The following is a 13,009-nucleotide window of genomic DNA, read 5'->3' as shown; positions in this document are numbered from 1 at the left end:
GAACAAATGCCTTGGATTTATTCGTTTTTGAGCTGGGCGCTTTCATTTTCCATTATCACTGAAAAACAAAAACGCCCAGCTCACAAATTGTCGAATAAAACATGGACGTCTATTTTTTTTCCAAAATACGGTTCGGTCCGCCCCTTCACGGACCCGTTCTCGGAGATAAACGCCCGTGGAGATAGACATTTTTGTTCAATTATGCCCCTCTATGTCGTGATTCCAGGGCCTCTGCATTCAACGAGCGGACATAATGAGTCAGTTGATTATTAGCAAAAATATTATTGATTTCTATACCAATCCCTAAAGCTTCCAAGCTCAGCAGCACACCCTTAATAGTCAGAACGTGCTCCAACCAGGTAATACCCATTGTGCCCAACCACAAAAAGTACCATTTTCATTCTCAGGTGAAAACAACGGATTTTCTCCAATGGGGAGCATATCAGATGTATGAGAGTCCAAACCCCAGAACCCAACCACATCTCTCCGGAGCATTCTCAATGGGTGCAACAATAAGCTAGCTCTAAAAGGAGGGGGAATAGCCGAGCGCGGTGCTTATAATAGAAAATAGAAGTGGCATGGAGCAAAGTAATTAATTTCCAACTGTCTAGGTGTATATTCCTGCCTATCAAAAAACCAGTCCCCCAGATAGCGGAATAGGCAGGCCCGATTATATCGTCTAAAATCTGGCAAGCCTAACCCAAGCCTAACCCACCCATCATAAATGGCAATGAGAGCTTGGACTTTTTACCCCCCCCCCCCCCCCCCCCCCCCCAACAGACGCATCCCAACAGTTTATATAGCAGATTCAGATCCTTCCTTAAAACATAAAATGGCATTAGCTGCATCACATAAAGCCACTGAGGGAATTCCACCATGCAAAACAACTGAATTCTACCGTGCAACGTGAACGGTAATGCTAACCATGCCCTCAATCTTTCCCCTGCAGCCTGCAACAGCCGAGAGGTATTCAAATGATACAAATCAGACATCTTCACTGAAAGCCTCACAACCAAATAAGGGAAGGTGCCCTGTGCCCAGCACAGCAGAAAACCAGTCCCCCACCCCCACAGCCCAGCGGTACTTCTCACCCTTAGCATGCCATCATTTCCGGCACTACAAAAATTTATTTATTTTTGTAGCACCGGAGTGTACCCAGCAGTAATCGGGCAGTGCCACGTACTGCCCTGTTACTGATGGGTTAACATGGGAGCCCTTACTGTCACCTCAGTGGATGGCGGTAAGGGCTCCACCCGAAATGGCCATGCGGCAAGTGCTTTGCTTGCCGCCTGGCCATTTCCTCTAGGAAGACGAGACTTCCCTTTTACCAGCTATGGTAAAAGGGGGCTTTGGCTCATGTGTAAAACACGTGCTTACTCCAGTGCCGGCCCCCTTTTGCCGCAGCTTAGTAAAAGGGACTCTCAAAATGTTACTATTTAGTCAATGTAAGTATATATTTTTTTAACTGACAAATAATACAGTTCCATTTTACTGTGCAGATCTCCAGCATAGAAGAGTACAGCCTACATTGGGAAAACATCTGTATTGTAATGCTATTTCCATTACTTTTGAGAAAACGGCCTGAAAACAAACTCATTAATTGCAGTGTATTACTCACCTTGTAGAGAATGGAATCACAAACGCAGAAAATATCTATGATGACAGGGTTTTCAAGCAAAGGGAGGAGGTGGTCAGGCATTCCTTGCCAAAAATGTAGTAAGAAATGCTGGATCTGAGTAACATAAAAGAAAAAGAATTTTTACTACTCGAAATTTCATCCAGAGTGCAACTGTAAATTTCATTCCCATGAATGCACTTTTCTGGTAATCTTACCTCTTCAAAATTCCCATTGATTGCATTGTCAAGAACACGCTGACAATGGGTTTTATACATCATAATAAGGGTATCCACCTGTTACATTGGGAATGTGAGGAATACAGAAGAATATTGTTAATAATTCTAACATATTTAGTGGCTTTTACCCAATAGTACTGCAATTTCCTTTATAATTTTCAAAACTTCAGAAATGTACATGAAGTCACAGCTGGATTGTGTGACCTGACAGAATATATCTGGCACCCAGTCCGTATATAGGATTTCTAAGAGGAGGAAGTATGGGGAGAAATATTAATACCTTTACAAATTAAAAACTACAAAAACAAGAACAACGAGGGGTGGCTATGTCCTTACACTAAAATTTCAAAAGAATAAAAACAAAACTGGGTGCAAGCAGTCTGTCTTCTAATATAAACACGTCTAACATAACCATTACTTTATTTTCTGTTGTTTTGCTATCTTTGTGTGTTTGATAGGGATATCAGATAGGGATCTCTTCCAAATATCGTCTGGCTACTGTTGCTTCCAACATGCTTCCAGCACTGAGCTGAACTCATTCAAGACATTTTTCTTTTATGCCAGACAAAATTACAAGTTGAAAGTCCCAACATCAAGCCTAACAAACCACTAATCATAAAGGAAGACACGTTTTTAAAAGCTTTACAATAATGTTAAACTGGTTGACTTTTGTCATGGAAACAGAGAAAAATGTAGGTAGATAAATACCACATGGCCTAGCCAGTCTGCCCATCCATTCTGTCTACCCTTCCTTTATGTACTTATCCCAAGCTCTCTTGAATTCAGATACTGTTTTCATCTTCACCACTTCCACAAGGAGGTTGCACCATGAATTCACCACCCTTTCCGTGAAGTAGTATTTCCTCAGGTTACTTCTGAGTCTACCCCTTTTCACCTTCATCCTATGCCCACTCATTCCAAAGCATCCTTTCAATTGAAAGAGACTCACTTACTGTGTATTTATGCCACATAGGTATTTAAATGTCTCTATCATATCTCCCCTCCCCTGTCTTTCTTCCACAGTATATATATATTGAGATCTTTAAGTCTGTCCCTATATGCTTTATAACAAAGACTCCTGACCATTTTAGCAGGTGACCTCTGGACCATCTCCATCCTGTTTACATCTTTTTCAAGGTGTGGTTTCCAGAATTGTACACAATATTCTAAATGAAGTCTCATCAGAGTCATCTATAGTGGCATCATCAACTTCTTTTTCCTACTGGTTATTCTTCACTCTATTTACCCAAGCATCCTTCCAGCTTTCACCATTGCCTTTTTTTTTTAACCTGTTTGGCCACCTTAAGATCATGGCGAAGAAAAAGAAGATAACCTCTGCAAAATCAACCAAAGGTCCAAGAAAACAGCAGAGATAGACCAGGAAAGAATGAAATAACCAAGGGTTCACAAAAGAGCTTTTATTGAAGTGTCCCTACTTGGCCAAGTTTCAGTGTGAGTCTTCATCAGGGGTCATCATAATCCTCAGATTTTTTTATGGACTTATGTTCACATAAGTTTGCATTGAGGATTGTGATGACCCCCTTATGAAGACTCATGCTGAAACTTGGCTAACTAGGGTCACTCTTCAGTAAAACCTTTTTTTTGTGAACTCTTGGTTACTTCCTTCTTTCCTGGACCATCTCAGTTGTTTTTTGCACCTTATGAACATCACGTATGAACACACCCAAGTTCTGGTCCTCTTTCATGCACAAAAGTTCTTCACCCCCCCTAAACTGTATCACTCCCTCAGGTTTTTGCAGTTCAAATGCATGACCCTGCATTCTTTTCAGCTTTAAATTTTAGCTGCCAAATTCCAAACCATTCCTCTAGTTTTGCTAAGTCCTTCCTTATATTATTCACACCATCAGGGGTGTCTACACTATTGCAGATTTGGTATCATCCGTGAAGAGGCAAACCTTACCAGATAGCCCTTCAGCAATATCACTCCAAAAATGTTAACAAGAGCCAGCTCAAGAACAAAACCTTTTCTTCAGAATGAACTCCATTTACCACTACCGTCTGTCACCTTCCTCTCAACCTGTGCTAACTCAGGCCCAGATGCACAAAGGTCCCCAGAAATAGTTGTCTGGTATTTCCACCTTGGTAAAAATTACTGACTGGAAATACAGAACGATTCCCAGAGCAACTCACATGTAAATGAGCTGCTCGCAAAAGCAGTGAGCAGCTCGATAGGGGGGAAGTCAGTTAGCTGAGCATGTGCAGAACAGCCAATCATTAAGCATGGCTACTCTGCACATGCTCAGAGTGGTGCTTGTATATGGTTTTCATACACACAAGAACGCTGCATGTATGAAAGCAGGTGTAACTTTTTTTTTCTCAAAACTGCTGTGGGCCTCCAATCCCACTTCACTACCAGGTCAGCAATCTTAAACAAAGTTATATGATAGGCTTTTGTTCATGGGATGGTGGTGAGGTGAAGGGTGGGTGCCAGTAGGGCTGCTCCTGTGTGTCTTGTTTCTCCCCGTGGGTCCTTCTTCTCTTTCAGGAGTGGCAGAGGACCCTGGAGTGGCTCTGGAGTACTTGTGACAATGAAGAACTGTCAGGACCGACAGCTCCAGACCTCCTGTTAAATTTTCCATGATAAAGGTAGGGACTGCTTCTGTGCATCACTCAGAAAAATGTTGTGCATTGCTTTGCATGCATATTTGTATAGTAATTAGATAATTTTAATAGCTTTGCATACAATTTCCATTAACTGCTACCATGACAGGAAAGAGCTCATAGAACCCTTTTATGCATGTCTCGCTGAACTCCGTGCTCGCTAAACCAGCTAGAACCAGTGTAAAAACCATGTTACTGGCTCATTAGATTTTGTGCATCTGGTCTCCAGTCATTCACTTTGGGGTCCATACTGAGGGCACAGTTTATTTATTAGTCGTCTATGTGGAACTGTGTCAAAATCTAAATACACCACATCTAGCGCTCTACCTCAATCCAACTCTCTGGTCACCCAGACAAAGAAATTAATCAGATTTGTTTGACAAGAATTGCCTCTAATGAACCATATTGCCTCAGGTCCTGTAATCCATTGGATTCCCAAAACTTTATTACTCCCCATTTTAAAATCATTTCTATTAATTTACTTACTACAGAAGTCAGACTTACCAGTTTGTAGTTCCCAACCTCTTCCTTACTTCCACATTTGTGGAAAAGGGCCACATCTGCTCTTCTCCAGTCCTCCTGGACCACTCCTGACTCTAGAGAAGCCTTGAAAGGTCAACCAGCAAAATCACTAGAACTTCCATAAGTTCCTTCAGTACCCTTGGATGTATGCCATCCGGCTTCATCACTTTGTCCACCTTTAATTTAGCCAACTCCTCATGAACACAGTCCTCTGAAAATCATTCAGGGACTACCACCCCATTCATTCCATTTGCACTTGTGTTCTGCAATCCTGCTCTGGCCCTTCAGCTGTGAACACAAAACAGAAATATTTCTTTTTCATGGAGAGTGTGGTCGATGCCTGGATTGCCCTCCCAAGGGAGGTGGTAGAGACAAAAACAGTGACGGAATTCAAACAGGCGAGGGATTAACACAGAGGAACTCTATTTAGAAAACATATGGTAGAAAACAAAAATAAATTTTAAAAATAACTTAAATGGCCGCACGGGGTGGATGTGTGAGTGATGCTTGGGTGGCTGCTCTGGCTATAAAGAACTAAGCCCAGTGCTAGGCAGACTTTGTAGGTCTGTGTCTGTATATGGCAATCTGGTTTAGAATAAGCTGGAAAGGGCTTCAATGGTAATTTCAGTAGCTGGAACCAAGGACAGTGCTGAGCAGACTAGGGATGGGTTCCGCAAATGACAGGACGGATAGAGTGGGCTTTGATGGTAACTCCAGTAAGTGGAACATAGAGCTGGGCGGACTTCTACAGTCTATGTCCCAAAAACACCAAAGAAAGACTCGTGATAAAGTATATAATATCGCATTCATTGTAGATTTAATCATGAATTGATAATGAGTGTGACTGTTGGGCATATGGATGGTCCGTTCAGGTCTGCCATCACTTACTATGGGACCTGTTTACTAAGGTGCTCTTGCATTTTTAGCACACTAATGCTAGAGACACCCTCAGGAATATATGGGTGTCTCTAGCATTAGCGCATGCTCATTTTTAGCGTGTGCTAAAAACGCTAGCACGCCTACAGTGCGGCTTAGTAAACAGGACCCTATATTTGTTAAGTAATTCCACCTTTTCTTTATCAGCTTCTATCCTCTTCACCTTTGAAATCTCACAATGCCACTTTTGCGGAAAAAGACCCACATTTTATGTTTTTTTGTTTGCTGATAACAGTGTATATTCTTTGCAAATAATGAGCATTCAATACAGCTGCTCTCCCACGCTTCTCACTATGATCACATTTCCCCATTGTTGGCACAAGACTGGCTCCCGATTACTTACCACAGTCAACACAAGATCCTAATGCTGACCCATAAAGTCCTCATACCTATCCCTGCTAATTACCCTATATAAGTCCTCACATGTGCAGCATTCTTCCGGGCACGATCTCACTTTGCCCTCTATGTACAGTTCTAAGTTGGAATCAATGTGTCATTTCACCTTCTTCTATACTGCACCCTCCTTCTGGAAATCTTTACCCTTGGACACCCAATCAGAGCAATCCTACCCTAGATTTAGGACCATTCTAAAAGCTAATCTTTTTACTCTGGTGTTCAGTGATGGCTTGAAGACCTCATTGGTCATTGATCAGCAATGATCAATTCAGAGCTCTTCCCTTTCTTTCTCTTTTCATATCCTTCATTTTTGTTCCTCTCTCGCTGCCATGTCAGATATTGCAGTTCTTTTCATTTTGAACATACTCAGCTTTGATTTTTGATTCAAAGGTGGTATATCAAGTCCCCAATGAACATAAAGGAGTGTCCTAATGGTTAGTGTAGTGGTTGCAAACCTGGGGAACCAGGTTTGATTCCTGCTGCTGCCTGTCAGCAATCGGTTGAGATCCTGGTGAACTGGATTCAAGTCCCTCTGCAGCTCTATGTGACCCTGGGCAAGACACCCAGCCCTCCACTGCCCCAAGACAAGTATAATACTAGATAGTGAGCCCATAAGGGACAGAACCAGTACCAGTACCTGAAAAAAAGATATTGTAAACAGCTTAGGTCTAAGTAGTATATAAATACTGAAATAAACACTATTTACAAAGAGGCTGCATTCATTGCAAAGAGAGCACACCTTTTTCTGAAAGAATGTTGTACTCTTCCAACATTGCCCCTGAAGTGAAAATGAAGACTAACCAAAACAAAATAAAACAAACAATGCTGAAAACAACATGGGACGTGAGAAGTTTTGGGCTGCCCACCCTAGTGTTGAGACTTTAATATCTCAAAGAACTATCTGGATCATCATACATTTCACATGCAGTAGCAGCAGTGGTAACAGAACCATTTTCAGAACTGCCTTAAGACCACAGACCTCAATTTCCTGTGTTAGCTGAAAGGTAGATTTTGGACACTTTCCTCTGTACCAACTCCAGCCTCTATACACCCTTAAAAATGGCTTCCAAAGCTGAACACAGTATTCCAAGTGAGGCCTTACCAGTGTCTTATACAGGGGCATTATCACCTCCACTTTCCTGCTGATTATGACCATTTCTAGGCAGCCTAGTATCCTTTTCGCTTTGGCCACTGCCTTGTCACATTGTTTTTGCCACCTTGAGATTCTCAGACACTATCACTTCACGGTCTCTCTCCTGGTCCATGCATATCAGCCTCTCCTCTCCTTTGCTTACAGCTGCATTCCAAATGTACCACTGCATTAGTTTGCATTAATGATTAACTATCAGCTATTCAACTAGTCTTCTATTTTTCGTTCATCACTTCTCACTGTGTGTACTCCTTCCAGAGTGTCCACTCCATTGCAGATCTTCATGTCATTGGCAAAAAAAGCAAATTTTCTCTTCTAACATTTCAGCAATGTTGCAAAAACATCAGAAAGGCGGTATATCAAGTCCCATTTCCCTTTCCCTCAGGAAGATATTGAACAGAATCAACCCCAGGACTGATCCCTGAGACACTCCAAGATCTTAACTAAAAGGAGAAGATTACAAATGGGACAATAATTCACTGCCTTGCTTGAATCTAATGAGCTCTTTTTTTCAAAGCAGGTTTTACTAAAGCTCTTTTAAAGGGGGTTGATCAAACTCTTCCTTTAAAGATCCATTAATCAAAGAGGTCAATGTAGGTAGCACTTCTAGAGGAAAAAGATCCAAATTCTTTAATCGTTTATCATTTATTGGTTTTAATATACCGCTTCAATTTGCTAAGCAATTCAAAGCAGTTTACAATCAGACAAATTAAATAAAAGCAAGAAAGGAACTCCATAAATTTGTGGGAAAGACACCATACAAACCAATATATTCGTTATGCTGTTTTAGCACAGGTCCCATTTGTAATGTATCCTCTTGTATCCTGCTAACTCCCATAAAAGTGGCTCAAAGTGGGTAACAAAAAATAAAAAGTTAACTCATAAATTTCTTAAATAAAAGTTTTCAAGTTTTTATGAAAAATAATAAGAACCCAAAAAACGTAATTCTAATGGAAGAGATGACCAAAAATGAGGTGTTTGATAAATAAAAGACGCCTCAAGATAACACTTGTATCTGACTCCTAAAAAGGAAGGCAGAAACAAGCAAAATGGGTCCCTCATTCTAATGAAACTGTTAACAGAAGGAAATGAAAAAAAAAAAAAAAGAGACTTAGTTACTGAGGTTCACAGTAATAACATATCTTAACAATAGCTGACTTTGATAACTTCCCCCCTGAATGGTTTGCATCTCCAGATTTCTTATCGAAACCAGTAATAATCCTACCTGAACAATGGATTATGACAAAATGAATCTAAAATCTTATTATCAATGTACAAAATAAACATAGTTATCAGTTAGTTATTATTCATGGGGATTTATTAACCATCTTTAAGGAGCAATTCTTTAACCGGGTACCAAAAATTAGGCACTTAGATTCAGCACAGTAAGCACAAATTCCATTAACTGCATCTGGGCCCTCACATTCCAGTGTAAATCAGCCTAAAATTATGCACTCCCTCTTATATCATATCAATTGTAAGCATGGATGCATAGTCCTAAACACAGCACTTTAGGACAGTATTCTGTAACTTATATGTATAAGTGGGAGCCCAGCCTATATCCTGACATGTGTATGCTCACTTGTGTTTACTGTATGTGCTAATGCTCGGATTCTAAACATGGTGCTTGGATTTGCCTGCTAGCTCCTGAGATGCATGCATACATTAATTGGCTAATGAACCAATTAACAATAATTGGGTGGAGGAGTGGCCTAGTGGTTAGGGTGGTGGACTTTGGTCCTGGGGAACTGAGGAACTGAGTTTGATTTCCACTTCAGGCACAGGCAGCTCCTTGTGACTCTGGGCAAGTCACTTAACCCTCCATGGCCCCATGTAAGCCGCATTGAGCCTGCCATGAGTGGGAAAGCCCGGGGTACAAATGTAACAAAAAAAATTATTGAGCTTAATTGGCACCCATTAAAATTTGCATGTGCATCTGGCTGCATACCATTCTGTAAGAAATGGAAAACAAAGCAGACCAGGAGTCCAGAAAAATTCTTTATTGAAAAAGACCCGAAGTGGCCACATTTTGCCAAAATGACTGCATCAGGGGTTTGAAATAACACTAATAAATTGAACAAACAAACCAAAATAAATGACATTGCTTAAAAATACAAATCATAAATGTAATAAATATAATTGAACTACACACATACAGATGTGCTTACAATCTTTAAACCATGCACTAATAATGTGTAATCTTAATCAATACATAAAAACAAATGATCATAAAAATATGTTAAACTAAAGTGGATTAGAAACATATAGGGGTCCTTTTACTAAGCCACGGTTAAAAAGTGGCCTGAGATAGTGCGGGTGCATCGTTTGGGCATACGCTAGGCCATTGTTTACCACATCTAGGAAAAAGGGCCTCTTTTTAAGGGGACGGAAAATGGATGTGCGCTAAGATTGAAATCAGTGCATCCATTTTTGGCCTGAGACCTTACCGCCACCCACTAACCTAGCGGTAAGGTCTCACATGCTACCCATGCAGTAAGCATGCACTGCGCGCCAACTGCTGTTTACCGCCAGGTAAGCAGCCTGTGGTAGAAAATAGAAATTTCTTTTCTAGTTCAGGATTTATCATGCACCAAATTCAGAATTATCACCTGGCCTACACACTAGCCGGGTGGTAGTGCCAATTTGGCGTGCCCTCACACGCCTTTGTAAATGGGTCCCATAAGTGTCAAGCAAGTGACCAGAAGCGATACACCAAATATAGATCACAAATAGATGTGGAAACACTTAACTGTGGTGCATACATTAAGTGTTTATAGCAAAGTATAATACGAGAAATCAAGTTTAGGCCTTTTTCAATAAAACATTTTTTCTAGACTCCTGGTCTGCTTTGTTTTCCATTTCTTGCTGTCTACTGCAGACCTGAAGAGCCTCCTTTTGGTGTTATGTGCTATTCTAGAAGGCATCCTCTATATTTAAATCACCTAAACAAAAATCTGTGGGGACTATATATCAAATAACAAAATCATGTCCCAAACAGTAATATATTCAGCAGGAATTTTCTTCAAACTGATGTTCAAATATATACAATAGAGTATTTCTCATGATCTTATAAATGTATTTATAGGGATTATCAGACTTCTATGCATCTCGCGACCATCTTTGCAAACAAAATGGCGCGGTGCAAATCCTCATAGAATCCCACTTTTGCTCTAATATTTAATTAATTTTATTCAAAAAAGATTTTCTTAAAAATTCTTAGAAATCCTTAGAAATTACGACTTATCTTTATTGGCAGCAGCATAAAGTTATCAGGAACCCCCGCCGACATGGCCAAGTTTCGCGATCCGCTTTATCAAGGAGGAGGCTCACTGCAAACCAGCAATAAAAGTGAAAATCAAACACCTTTCATAAAGGGATTCTTTATAATCTTCAAATTTAAAATAAATAAGGTACTTATTTACCGTTATAGCTTTCATACTGTTCCTGCATCAACAAAATGGCCGCGGCATCTCAGCGCACGCCTTCCTTTTAAATAAGCTACAGCTGATCAAAGGGAGAACTCCAGGATTGGATAATCAATCAAAGTAACCAGCCAATCAAATTAGATCAGCGACCACCAGTCTATTTTAGAATTCAAACCGTCAGGATACAAAGAATTAAGCTGAAAAATCCATCTTTGTTCTTTAAAGTTTAATAATTGACCAATGTTACCACCCTCCCATCCCGCACATATGTGGTCAATAATTCTCCATCTAAGGTCTGTAAAAGAATGATGAAATTCTAACCAATGTTGAACCAAAGGTGCCGAAAGCACTTGATTTTTTATACGAGATTTATGTTCATTCAAACACACCTTAATAGGTCTACTGGATCTCCCTACATATATCTTGTGGCATGGACAGATTATAACATATACCACATTATTAGACAAACAGTTAGTATTCGATCTAGCATATATAGGTCGAGAATCATCAGAATATCTCCAAACTACACCCTCAATAGTAGTATCACACCATTGGCATGCTCCACATTTTGAATGACCCAAAACAGCAGAGTTAGTACACTCATAATCCAATCTTCTGTATGATAATAACTCCCCCAGAGTTTTACTCCGTTTATAAGCCCCAATCGGGTGATATACAAAACATTCATAAATCTGTAGAACCTGCCAATGCTGATGAATACTTTCCAAAATTTTCGAACTTAATGGAGAGTAGGGGAGAACAACAGTAAGTTTATCTTCTGAGTTTATCTTCTGAGTTTATATTACTGTTTGGGACATGATTTTGTTATTTGATATATAGTCCCCACAGATTTTTGTTTAGGTGATTTAAATATAGAGTATCTTTGTACACTCACCAAGCTTTAGCTACAGCGACCAAAATGACTACAACAGAGATGGATATGTTTGGATATTCAGACGAGCAAATGTCTAAATTAATTCAACGTGCTAATATTATGGATAATGATTCAGTGAATTCAGGAGGTGTATCCTGGTTTGAATTTGAATCATTGAATAGATGCCTCATACAAGCAGAATTACATGGGGACACTATGGCGCAGTATATTAAATGCCATATGATCCCCAGGGGCCTAAGAATGCAAAAAGCACCATCCTTGTTTACATACGATGACAGCTTTATTAAGAAGTGGAATGCGATACTCAATAAGTGTAGTAGGGATCTAATGCTACTGATTGTGGAAACTACAGCAACAGTAGAACAAGAGTTAAAATTGAAAGTATCTTCCATGTCAGATGCACTACAAATAAATACTCCAGCGGAAGAATATTCAAGATCTATGGCTGACTTGACTGCTAAATTGAAATCGACAAGAGAATCTATTCGCCAGTTTAAAATAAAAAAATTTAAGCGGGATGAAAGAGATTATGCTTCTAATCAAATATATTTTTGGATGAATAAGGATCGTCTCTCTAGAACAACAGCAGAAACGGTATTCATGGGTAATACGAGCGATAGTGATTCTAGTGGGGAAGATAGAAGACCTTTTCAATCTGGAAGGAATCAGGTACCTTCTGATAGTCATCGCCCTTTTTACAGAGGTCGTCGGGGGCGGCAAATTCGATTTCAGAATCAGATGAATCAAGGAGATATGCCAGGCCCGGGCAGATATTATCAGACTCGGGCCCGCACCAATCAGACTCAGCAATTATAAATGTCTCCTCTTATGAGCTTTCCCCTTTTCAGGAACAGCTACTAAATTTTGGACTTGGCTTTGTTCCATCAGCTAAGTATGATCCTTTTCTGATGCGAGTTTCGCTATATAAGTTTTTTAGGAAGTTACATCTAAAAAAGTTTTTCCTAACGAATCCATCGCTTCCTGATAGTTCTTTAGTACATTCTAAATCTTCATGGATGCCTTTGGAGAACTTGGATCCGTCAGTGATAGCATTTCAGAAATGTATTTGGAATGATCTGGCAAAATTGGAGATTACATATAAACGAACGGTCTCCACTTATAATCTTTCTAAAAGCCAGTCTAAAGCATTAATTCAACTACAAAATCAACATGAAACTAATAGTGTGGGCAGATAAAGGAGGGGCTGTA

General features: G+C 40.0%; 1 protein-coding gene across 1 annotated transcript in view; it reads right to left on the bottom strand.

Annotated features, from left to right (window-relative positions):
• Positions 1 to 13,009, bottom strand: part of RFX6 (regulatory factor X6) — a 180,315-nt gene that overhangs the window by 64,543 nt on the left and 102,763 nt on the right. Inside the window, exons 8-9 of the mRNA XM_030195524.1 lie at positions 1,834 to 1,911; positions 1,619 to 1,732 (exon numbers count right to left, since the gene is read on the bottom strand). Coding sequence (XP_030051384.1) covers positions 1,619 to 1,732; positions 1,834 to 1,911 — 192 coding nt within the window. The remainder of the gene's footprint in view (positions 1 to 1,618; positions 1,733 to 1,833; positions 1,912 to 13,009) is intronic.

Source organism: Microcaecilia unicolor, chromosome 3 (assembly GCF_901765095.1).
Source record: "Microcaecilia unicolor chromosome 3, aMicUni1.1, whole genome shotgun sequence".
Lineage (NCBI taxonomy): Eukaryota > Metazoa > Chordata > Amphibia > Gymnophiona > Siphonopidae > Microcaecilia > Microcaecilia unicolor.
This window is presented reverse-complemented; position numbering and strand designations above follow the sequence as displayed.